This window comes from Medicago truncatula, chromosome 4, assembly GCF_003473485.1.
Source record: "Medicago truncatula cultivar Jemalong A17 chromosome 4, MtrunA17r5.0-ANR, whole genome shotgun sequence".
Lineage (NCBI taxonomy): Eukaryota > Viridiplantae > Streptophyta > Magnoliopsida > Fabales > Fabaceae > Medicago > Medicago truncatula.
In genome coordinates this window covers 24,749,896-24,762,724 of record NC_053045.1, presented here as the reverse complement: position 1 = coordinate 24,762,724, position 12,829 = coordinate 24,749,896, and the positions used below count along the sequence as shown (strand labels likewise).

General features: G+C 31.9%; 1 protein-coding gene across 1 annotated transcript; it reads right to left on the bottom strand.

Moving 5' to 3' along the window:
* Nucleotides 1-4,645: 4,645 nt before the first annotated feature.
* LOC25492112 (isocitrate lyase 2) lies at nt 4,646-7,769 on the bottom strand. The gene is made up of 3 exons (XM_013600171.3): nt 7,620-7,769; nt 5,265-6,867; nt 4,646-5,010 (listed from the first exon to the last, which is right to left on the bottom strand). Exons 1-3 carry the CDS (start codon nt 7,647-7,649, stop codon nt 4,910-4,912), a joined length of 1,734 nt encoding a protein of 577 aa, XP_013455625.1. The 5' UTR covers nt 7,650-7,769; the 3' UTR covers nt 4,646-4,909.
* Between the last annotated feature and the right edge of the window lie 5,060 nt (nt 7,770-12,829).

Genomic DNA, 12,829 nt, shown 5'->3' with positions numbered 1-12,829 from the left:
GGCTTAGCTCCCACTAAGAGTGGAGATTTGTTCTGGATACTAACATGGGTGATTCACAGACTGTAAATACACAATTTAATTTAGCGTGATTTAAGTTACGCTGAGTGAGTTAACTTACGGAGGAGTATTTTGGACAGTTCAGTTGAGAGGGAACGTTTTTTATTGGAGGAAGAGAAGAATTCGGTATATATATATTTATACATCTATCTATATAATAAAAGAATAAACAAATTACATGTTTATTCAAAAAAGACTTGTACAATTTCTCAAATACACGACACTTCTAAAAATAAAATATAAGTTAAATTAGTTCATCGAAACTGGATACTTCTCATTTCTAGTGAACATTAAAGTTTACATCACCTTATAAAAAAAATATTTTTTTAACAAGTCAAAATGAAATTAATAAGAAACAATAATATTTCCAGCACAAGGTGTGTTAGTGAAATTACCCAAAGATACAATCAGTCAGACAACAAAAAGCGCCAAACACCAAGCAAAGGTTAAATTACATAAGGCAAACAATGATGAGAATTCAACCTCCAAAACTGATAATCAAAATCAAAGGTAGCGTGTTTTGATTTTAAATCATTTTTGCATTCATAGGAAAATATTTTTTTTTTTCATTGTTATTGAATATTTGGATTATTATTAGTGATTATTTATTATTATAAACTGGACATCATCTTTATCATTAATTTTTTAATATTTTGATAAATATTTAGTTTATCATTGTATCATTTTATAATAATCAACAGCTCTGTCCTCGTGGACTTAGCTCAATTGATATGGACAATGCATAAAATATGCAAGGTTCGGAGTTCAAACTCTAATGTTTTTATCACTAACGTAATATTACCTTTAAATTTTTTAAGTTCACGTGAACTTTATTTTTAATGTTTTTTACTGGTAAATAAAAAACTAAACACGAGAAAAATGGGACAATCTAGAAAATATTGAAAAAAATCCAACCACAAATCTTGGAACACAATGGAGCGATTTTAGTTTGGATAATAGTTTTCAACTCGGATATAAACTCAAGTTTGATTTTTGTTCCAATGTTTTTATTTTTAATGTCATCTTTTTCATTTTTTTTTTAATAGGCTAAAATGAAATATATTACTTAATCAAAAAGTTCTTCCTAGCACAAGGTGTACCAGGATAAGAACTAAGGTCACAAACATATTTAACAAAAAAGGGAAACAAATAAACAGTAACCAAAACAGAGAAAGAAATAACATTAGTCTATGTCCAACATAGTGAACGGACTAATCCACCATCTATCATCTATGGTAGTTGAAAGTGAGATTAGGAAGTTTCACCTTCAACCACAAATAAGAAAGAGACTTAATCTTTTCATCAATTTGATATGTTGAACATTCTTTATCATTGAATAACTTGTTATTTCTTTCTTTTCATATTTTTCACGCAGTAGCATACCAAATCAGATGCAAAATAGAATGCTGCAATTTAGAACAAATACCACCAATGAAACCAAACTGGTTGAGATAATCTGCAGACGCATTTGGGAGCACCAAACTAACACCCAACCAGTGATGAATAAAGTGTCATCTATTTCATTAATGTGTTCATAATCTAAATATGACTTCCATTTTTTTTTGTCATCGTTATTAAATTGTTAGGACATTCGATATAAATACAATTGAATTTTATTCTACATCTCCTCAATATTGAAGTAGTTTGGAATCCATCCCTCAATTGTATTAGTGCTTTTCTAATTCTTGAATCTTTGGGAGAGGAAACAAAGCTTATGCTGAATTATTTATTTATTTTCGAAGAAGAGCTTATGCTGAATTATTTTTTGTTGGGGCTCCAAAGGTAATATAGGTTGAAGCATCATTGGATTCGGGGGATAATTTTACAACATCTAAGAATGATGGAGGCCTTAACTTTCGTATCCTCAATAGGTTCAATCTCTCCATGTTGAAGTATAGGAGATTTGAATAGGAGCAATAATAGGTAGACATCTTTAACGGATACATTCTTTGTAACATTTTGAAAATTTTTAGTTAACTAATATATGTTTTATGTGATCACATTTTTGTAGTTGCGTGACTACTATTTTACCATAATTTATTTGGTTAATTAAGTGGAAAAATAGTGGTCACGCGCATTTTAGTTGCATGATCATATTTTTCAGCTTCTAAATAGTGGTCACGCAACTGAAAAAATGTGGTCACATCAACCATATATTTGGTTAACTGAAATTTTCGAGAGTGGTACAAAGGGATGTACGCATTAAGGGTGTCTACCAATCTTTATGAGTTACTACAATAATTAGCGTAAACTAATTGGTTACAACTTCTCAACTGAGTTAGTTACTTTAGTTGCAAGTTAGTTACGTTACATTGATTGTGAACTACCCTTATTATAAATCCTTCTCAACTGAATTTTGTTCTCTTTTCTGGTCTTTGTGTTTGTTGTTTTTTCTTTTAGCTCAATGTTCGGTTTAAAGATTGACTAATTTACAGGACCAATTTTACCGTCCACTAACGGGGTCTCATTTAAAGACGGAACAAAGCCCTGTGGGACTGACTAGCCCACCACAAAACTTGCATCCTCACTTTCCTGTTCTATGTGTTAGTTGATCCTTCATGATAGTAATAGAACTTTTAATCATGATCTTAATGCTTTGTCTTAACGTAAAGATGTAGAATATATATTCTTTCTATACCATTGGACCTTAATTATACTATTGATAATAGAATTTGACATCATACACTTTTTTTTCGTCTGATAATAGTATTGGATTTAAGAGGTATATGTAATACAAAAAATAGAAAGAAGTGCACAAAGCAAAATATATTAAACGATAAGAGTAAAATAAATTACAAAACACACATGATAGTCTTCTTTTCCCCCTTGCCCATAAGGCTTGAGAGTTTTTGAAGAAACTAGGAAATAATACAAATTACAAAGCCAAAAAATTCCACAATGATTTAATGGCCTCCTATGCCAGGTAGATATAAATGCAATATTGACGCCGCGTTCTCATCCTCCCTCAATCGAACTGGTATTGAAATTTGTATCCGTGATTCTACTGGTACTTTTGTTTTGGCCAAAGATGTGTCACTACCATGTGTTGTTTCAGCTGATGTAGGTGAAGCGTTTGGTTTGCATTCAGCTTTACAATGGTTGAGCGATATGCAGTTTGATAGCGTGGATTTTGAAATGGATTCTAAATTGTCTTCTGATGCTTTTCTTTCCGACAGGAACGACACATCCGAATTTGGCTGTATTATTTCTTCTTGTCGTTATTTGTTTACTGTTTTATTTTCCAACTTTAGGGTGGAGTTTGTCGGGCGACAAGCCAACGAGGCTGCTCATGCTCTTGCAAGAGAAGTCACGTTACTAGCTAGTCCCACCGTTTATTTTGAAATACCCAGTTGTATTGAAACTATTATTATTAATGATATGCTATAATCATGTTTCCCTCAACAAACAAAAAAAAAAAAATCGTATCCTCAATAGGTTCAATCTCTCTATGTTGAAGTATTAGAGTTATACTATAGTGTAGAGTTACTTACTATTGTAATTAGCTTTGAGCTAAGTAGTTGCAACTTCTCAAATGAGTTAGTTACTTTAGTTGCAAGTTAGTTACATTGATTCTGAACTAACATCATTATAAATACTTCTCAACTGAATTTCATCCTCTCTTTCATGGTCTTTGTGTTAGTTGTTTTTTCTTTTAACTCAGTATCTAGTCCAAGGATCGACTGATCTGTAGAAACAATCTCACTGTCCACTAACGGGGTCCCATATAAAGAAGGAGCAAGCTCTATGGGACTAGTCCACAAAAATTTGCATCCTCTCTTTCCTGTTTTATATGTTAATTGATCCTTCATAATAGTAATAGAACTTTAATCATGATCTTAATGCTTTGTCTTTTCGTAAAGATGTAGAACATATTCTTTCTATACCATTGGACCTTAATTATACTATTTTTTTTGAAGAAGCTAAACTAACCCTCTCAAATTGGCACCAGAGATAATAGAACCTGAGACCTTGAGGAGGAGCAGACTCCCAGGTTCCAAGCCAATACCACTATTTATACTATTGATAATAGAATTTGACATCATACACTTTTTTTCTTCTGATGCTAATTACTCGTGAAATCAAGACATAAAGTTTGTGTACAAAAGCTTTCTCCTACTAGTATTAATCATGAAATGCTTGCTAAACCATATTATGTAACTAAGAATTGAAATGAAGAAATCTTTCAAAAAAAATAAAAATTGAAATGAATAAATGATTTCATTCATTGATTTAGAGTGTTTGTTACAGCTTATATAGGTACAAAAGTGTGTACAATAACTATGGTAGAGCTGCTACACTAGAATATTACAATGACAGTTATCTGTTGCTAACTAACTAGATAACTTGCTACGCAAGTTATCATTGTGATTAACTCTATCTAAGAGCTGTATCCTCATGGTTCAATACTATAAGGAAGTGTTTACTCATCAATAAGCTAATGAAGTAGTTCATAGTTTAACTAGAGTATCTTTATTGTCATATAATTTTACATTAACAAAATTCAGCATTTCTTTCAAGGTATAAGTTGTTCTTCTGGTACATTTATTCGATTTAAAAGGTATATGTAATAGGAAAAAATAGAAAGAAATGCACAAAGTAAAATATATTAAACGATAAGAGTAAACCAAATTACAAAACACACATAATTGTCTTCTTTTCCCCCTTGCCCATAAGGCTTGAGAGTTTTTGAAGAAACTAGGAAATAATAGAAATTATACAGCCAAAAAATTCCACATTGATTTAATGGCCAGTCTACATTTATTCCATTACAGTACATATAAATTGATAAATTATTGAATTTCCCCTAAATTCCAAACTCAGCAGTATAGTTCATAGCAGAAGTATAGATCCTTCACATTCTGGCCTTAGCAACCACCATGCTGCCATTATCTCTATCAATGCCCACTGTTCCTGGCCTAGTCCATGTTTCCTTAAATTGATCTTCAGTAACACCTATAATACAACATAAAAGGTGTAAAACGTTAAAATCGTAAAAAAAGTTACGGTTGTTTTTTCAAAAAAAATTAGCATTATAATGAGTGTTTTCTAAATTTTTCGCGACTAAGATATGAGCCGTGACATCAAGGTTTTTGATGTAAGCGTGACCACATTTGATAGCGACTCTGAGTAATATCAAGGATCAAGACGCTAAAGGTACAATAACCGCAATTTAAAATCTTAATTGTAACATTAACTTATATGCTTACCTTTTCCCATTGCAGCGGTTGACGCAACACCACCCTGGATAGTTTTGAGGTACCTGTCATAGTAATTCGCACCGGCCCATTTCTGATGAGCAAGTGTATCGACACCATTGTTCCTTTCCTCTCTTTGAATCCTTTCCACATAAGCTAACATTCCTCTGTTAGCAAAATCCCTAGCAAATGTTGAAGTGATTAATGCATTAGAGTGCAAACCACCAACAGTTATGAACTGCCACACATACCCTAACTGAGCGATCTTAGGAATAAAATCCCTCATTTCGATATCACTCATACCAGAAGCATCCCAGTTAAAAGATGGCGAAAGATTGTATCCGAGCAACATCTGTGGATACTTTGATCTCATCCCTTCAGAAAACTGTGTGCACTCAACCACATTAGGACTTCCTGTTTCCATCCAGATAAGATCAGCGTGTGGTGCGAAAGCACAACCGCGAACAATAGCCGCGGTAACAGAACCTTTAAACCTATAAAACCCTTCTCTAGTTCTAGGCAAGTCCCAATCCCAAAAGAGGTTTCTCACACCTAATCTTTCAGAAATCTCCCTACCTTCCTCGATTGAAAGACATTTCTCGTAACTCGAAAAATGCATCCACTCGTTCAACTTCCTTCTTTTCTCATCTTCGTTAACATTTTGGCTCTTGATTGCATCTGTAACCGCTTCCGAGAAAGTCTTCAACTGCGCATTCGACAACCACTGATCCTCCAATGCTTGAAGTTCAGCTCCACTCTTTCCAGAAGCAAATCCTTGTGCCATAACTGTTGCCAAACTCTTTCCCTTCAGACTCGGATTCGTCACGCCCAAAATAAACTGATGATCCCTTGTATCAATGTTCGATTGAATAAGATTAGCAGCAACAGCATCAGTTCTAGCAACCAAAACAGTTTCAACTCCCATGACATCAAATTGAAGCCTTGCAGCAACAAGCCTATTAATATGTTCGCTAACCGCAACCAAAACTTTCCCTGCCATGTGACCGCATTTCTTAGTCACAGAAGATTGATCCTCGATGTGAATCCCAGCAGCACCACGTTCGACAAAAAGCTTACAAAGCTTAACAGTAGCTGTTGTGCCACCGAATCCAGTGTCGCCATCAGCTATTATCGGTCTCAAATAATCAATAAAAGGCGTTCTTGCTCGATCTTCTCGGCTCATACTCATCCTCTCTTCTCTTTGCTTTCTGTCATGATACTGCTGAGCAAAGAAAAGATGTTCAACTTTGTTCGGGACAGTGTCGTAAGGATAATCAGCAAGATCAGGACCAGGTTCATTGGTGGTTGTGTGTGTGGATGAACACTGCCAACCTGAGACGTAAATTGTGTCCAAGTGTTTTGCCATTTGAGTGACTTGAACCGGATCAAGTGCACCGAATGTTCTCGATGCTGTTCTGTTGGCTTGGTGGGTTTTGAGAAGTCTCCAGAGCTTTTTGGATAACTCATTTGAGGCATAGGTTTGTCTCAGGTTTCCTCTTAGGGAAACTACATCTTTTGCTGAGTATGGTCTTTGGGTTAGTCTGAACCTCTCTGTGTTCCACCATGCTTGCACCTCGGCTACTTCGGACTCGAATCTGGCTTCTTCTTCCATTATCTGTGTTCATTCATATAATTTTGGTTCATTTAAGTTCATTGTACCATGAAATTAAACCAATATTATTTTTGTATAAGTTAATTTCACAGGTTGAATTGATACTTATATCCTGATACCATGAGATAAGTTATCAAGCACCGACACAGACACACATGCAAATACTGGTAATGATTTAAAAAAATATATATATGATTGAATGTTCTACATGTGTTGGTGTCATGTCATTATAATTTTAGTCCACAAAATTTTGAAGAACATACACCTTCTGGTCACTATTATAAGTAAAAATCTACATTTTAAGTTCATTCAATAAATGATGTATGCGATCTACATTTTATGTACAGAGATCTTTTGATAAACTGGTACAAATTACAGAACAATGAGTTAAACATATCTTCTTCTCTATGAATGCAAAACCAGAAACCTATGTTACTTTTTGCACAATCAAACAAGTTAAAATTGCAATGCATATTCTGCAGCTGCTACTAAAATATTGAAAAATATATATTATGATTAAAAGCTCAAACAAAAATTTGAACCACTGAAAACGATGATAACATAGGTCACGTCTAAAATCATTTGATATGTTAATGAGATACTCAAAATTTACGTCTTATACATTTTTATCAATCGCGCTAAAGTATGAACCAGAACAACAAACATTATGAACTTTGAACTGACTCAACTAATTTGCACAAAGAAAGTTCAAGAAATGAAGAAAGCAAGGCAAGAATGAAGAATATTGAGCTTACGGATGAAGGCATAAAAAGTGATGAAGCCATGGTAAGAACAAAACTTTTTTCTCTTTTCTTATGTAAATTACACACAACTAAGAGAAGCTCATGAAAAATGTTCTTCAAGCACCTCAATTTATATAACTAAGGGGCATACCCAAGTTGATCATGCTAATGTGAAAAATGTAATTAGATGACATTATGGATAGAAGAAACAAACAAAAATAATTTTTATCTAGTTATGTTAAATATTATCTTTGATTATTTTTCTAAAGGAAAATTTTGAAACATTGCACTTGAATGATGCATCCATAGGCACGTATGGTGGTGGCATTTATCTTACGTTCATCTATCACTTTTTCTTTGTCATCTTTCATTTAATTAGTATGATGTCACATTATTTATTTATATATATTATTGCTACTACGACGAACATTCTCATCATGGTTTTATTTTATTGACAATGATATATATATGTGTAAGTTTGAGATTTTATCTTCATTCTAAAAGAACGGACTCGGTGTTCATACACGAAGGATGTGTGTAAATTAGTGACATTTACTAAAAAGGAAAAGTGTTTTTTTTTTTTTTTTCTCTTTACTTTCATATTTGAATTTTTAGTGATGATAAACCTTTTCCATAACTAATGACTAGGATATTAAAGTAATTTGAAGTCAGTCAAAGGACCGAGACAGATATTCTAATAGCACTGACATGGAATCTTATCTTTAGAAACATGCAAAACTCAAACATCTCTGAAAAGAGGAACGCTAACAATACACATTTTAACATACACTTTTTAATATATTCTATTTGATTGGTTAAAACTCACATGGGTTCCAACAAATCATAAGGGATTTATTAATTTGGTGGGACCTATGTAAATTTTAACAAATCAAACAGAATGTGTTGAAAAATGTGTGTTAGAATGTGTGTTGTTGGCCTTTTTCTATCTGGAAAATAATCAACTATCCGAAAAGTAGGAAATTGAACCAGGTAATTACTCAATCCGCCAGAGAACCACCCCGACGAATTCATTTAATAGTATGAACACATACGTAAGGAACAAACCCAAACGGGATGGGGATGACCCAACCCTAAACGTGTTCAGATGGCAAGAAACCACAACCAGACGCAATGAACCAGATCCAACAAAGCTCTGAACCCAAAACCAATTGGAAACCAAACTCTGAGAAACCCTGGAACTGAAGTAGTGAAAACGACAGTTACATTGGCAGGAAGTCAATCCTTGTCATTTCGGTTACTCTAAGAAGAAATAGCAACCACAATCTCAGATCAAGAAACAGTCACACGATTTAAAGCATCTTCAAAAGACACGAACAATTTCTAATTATCTCTAAACAACCAACATCATCGTGTTTTGAGCGTCCTCAAGAGAATGGGTTTGGAGGAGGTGATGTGGAGGACCTTTGTCACTCGTCACTCCACTCATAGTTGTGTCTACATCGTGAAAAGTTAGTGGTTGGCTGAGGTGGGGGTAAGGTGCCGCTAAAAAAACCAACCAAGTGCGGGTAAGGCGATGTTCTCTAGGTCACAACGAATCTGATGTTGAAAACCTTTATTTGATATGGAATCAACGTTGAAGGAGTAAACATTCGGTTAATGTACCACATCGTAATCCATCGTCGTAAAAGTTAAGAGAGAGATTATGATTTGGTACATTAACTGAATGTTCACTCCCTCCATGTTGATTCGATATCAAATCAAAGGATTATTATGACTCACATAATATTTTAAACTTTAGAGATATATTTTATATTTTTCAAAATCATATATTATTTTAAAGTCCTGCATTTTCATGTCTAACAAATTAATGAAAAGAAGTGTTAGAAATACTCTCTCTAATATTAATTTTTGTATTGAGAGGAATCAATATGAGTCATAGATTTTAGAAATGGGTCTCACACATTATTATTTGTGACAGCGTGTGTTGCTAGCAATTCTACTTACTAGTTTTATTTTTAATGAGATGTTTTTATACCCTGCTTAATACTCATTCTCTTATGATGTGAAACTCATATGAGTCCTATACTTTGGAAATGAATATTACATAAATTGGTGAGACTTATGTAAATTTTATAAAATAAAATAGTGAATATTAAACAAAGTATTATAAATCTTAAAAAAAAAAAATGTTATAAAGAAAGTGTTTTTAAATTGAAAGCTAACTAGAAGCTCTCCCTTTAGATGGCATAGTTTGGTGTTAACAAGCCAATCCATTTGGGTCGAGACATGAGATAAACAATTATCATCCAACTTCTCATCCGGGTTGGTTGCAATCTGTTATTGTCTTGAATTTGGAGTTTAGTTTGCTGAATACAAATGATAAAAATAAGTATGGGACAATTGTTGAAAGTAACTGGTATATATCATGAATAGTATATAACATGGTCCACTATATTGTTCTCTTGGGATTCACAACATTATTTTGGAAGATAATAGAAATATTTAATCATTTTATTTAGTCACATACACATTTGAGAAGAGGCAAAAGAAAAATAATTTAAACAATATGTATTTTAAAACCAATTAATAGATATATATTTTTATCTTGTCAAAAACAAAGATATATATTTTTATGTGTGTCATCTAAATAATTGTGATCATAGAAGATTTTTTAAAAGGAAGAGTAAATTGTGGAAATTGGAATTAAACAATCAAATATCAAGTGGTTCTTAATAGAAAATGGATGATGATGAACAAATTACATTTTGAGCATTTCGAGGAGGTCGTGTTTTTCCCATTTGTTGTTCCAATTCTAGCCCATATTCGTTCTTTTCCTTACCCGTTTAAAGTGATGACAATTTGACAAAAAAATAAAAGTGATCACAATAATGATTTTAAGGAACCGTTGCTAAACAATCCAACATAGGCATCATGGCAACAAAACCTATACTCGTAGGTATTCGTCCAAACCAAATCCAATTTGATGAGTTTTCTCCGCTTTGATTGAGTTTGGGTATTCCTCGATTTTAAAACGCGGGTACGGGATGGATAACGAGGATATAAGTACCCACTCCGAACCTATACCCAAACTCGTCTTAAATGTAAAAAATTAATTTATTACCCTTTTAATATAAATAGAAACTCAAATCATAAATCATTTCACTCGCACGGTGAGGGTCTCAGTCTTTCTGATTGTTAGTGACTTACCATATTTCTCTCTTTTCTCATTTCATCTCTCACACTCTCGGCCTCTTTCTTCTCCTTCACCACAGTCATCGACCGCTAACATATCTTTGTTGGTTAACGCATTACAACATTGCGATCGGGGCTAAAAATACTTTTATTTTTATTTTAAAAAAAATATCCATTGTGGGGATGGGGTGGGGATACCGAACCTGTCGGGGACGGGGATGAGATTCAATTTCTCATCGCCGCAGAATATTTGTAAAGTAAAGGCATGGAAACAGAGAAGGTAAAACTCCGCCCCATCCCACCCTATTGTCATGCCTAATTGAACACACACTTGTAACAAAACAAAAAAAAAATAAATCAAAAGACATACTTATCTATGTAACGAAAAAAATCGAAGACATACTTATCCTTTCTTAACAAGCGAAGACATACTTGTCTATATACTTCAAACGAATAATTTGTTGTTTCAGGTTGTTCGGAAATACATTACCGTGTGTAGGAGTCAAAGATTTTCTACTTATTCAATTTTAAAAATAAATTATTAATCATTAGGCTATTTAACCAACAAAAGAAATTGATATATTTAAAAAATGTTAAAATATGTTTTTAGTCCCTGCAAATATAGCGAATTTAAGTTTTGGTCCCTTGTAAAAAAAAAAATTAAAATCAATTCCTGCAAAATTTTTTGTTTTTTAAAAAGGTCCTTAGGCCCACTTTCTTGCTTATGTGTCTTCTTTTTGCATAGGTGTCACTTGCTGATTGTTTAATTGTGCACATGTGGCAGCCACGTGTAACTGATTTCATTTTAATTATTTAAAATCAATTTTTAAAAAACAAAAAACATATTTTCGAAATAAAAATAAAAAATTGAAAAAAAGAAAATTAAAAAAAACTGGAAATTAATTTTCGATATAAAAAAATTGAAATTAATAAAAAAAATTAATTTAATTTTTAAATAAAAAAAGATGGAACTTTTTTTTTACAAGAAAAATAAAATATGGAACTTAATTTTCAAAATTAAAACGAAAAAAATAGAAAATAATTTTCGAAAATTAAAAAAACAAATTCAAAATAAAAAAAGATTTTTAGTTTTTTTCAAACTTAAACAGGTTTTTTTATTTTTTCCTGGAAATTAATTATTGTAAAATAAAAAAAAAGTTAGGTAACATTTTTCTAAAATAAAAAGAATTTTTCATTTTTTGCGAAATAAAAAATATTTCTAAAGAAAAAGGGAAATTCATTTTCGAAAATTACAAAAAATAAATTCAAAATTTAATGTTCAAAACTCAAAATTAATTTTTTTTGAAAAAAATAAATTAGTTATTTTTAAAATTTTGGAAAAATAAATTTCTGTATTTTTTTAAATGTTTTATTTTAATTTTGAAAATATATTTTTTATTTTTAAAAAAAGTTTATTAAAAAATTAAACTAAAATAATTACCACGTGGCTGTCAAATGTACAAACTTACACAGTCAGCGAATGCCACGTAGGCATAAATGTGCCAAATCATCAATAAAGTGGGGCCAAAGACTATTTTAAAAAACAAAAAATTTTGCAGGGATGGATTTCAAAAAAAAAAATACCAGAGACCAAAACCCAAATTCGCCATATTTGTAGAGACCAAAAGCATATTTTAGCCTTTAAAAAAATAAAATTTACAATTATTTATTTAACGTGCATGATGATTCATACAGATAAAATTTATCATAAGCGGTGATTAGTTTAACAAATTGATAAACTGATAATTAGTTTATCATAAACTGATAATTAGGCAATTTGACAAAAAAAAAAAAAAAATTGATATTTTAACTACTCGTAAATGTGGATTTAATGATACCTACAAATGTCGGTATTGGTTCATAAATCCAAACTATTGTTTAAATATTCCTTAATTAAATATAAAAGTTAGCATTCTTGCTAAAAAGAACATAGACTACTATTATTATTTAAATTGTATTTTTATTTTTTTTATAAGTTAGAACTTTTTTTTACAAGCAAAAATGATATATATTAACACTGATAAGCAATCTCTTTAACATAAGTTGTATCAAAGAGACCACAAAGAATT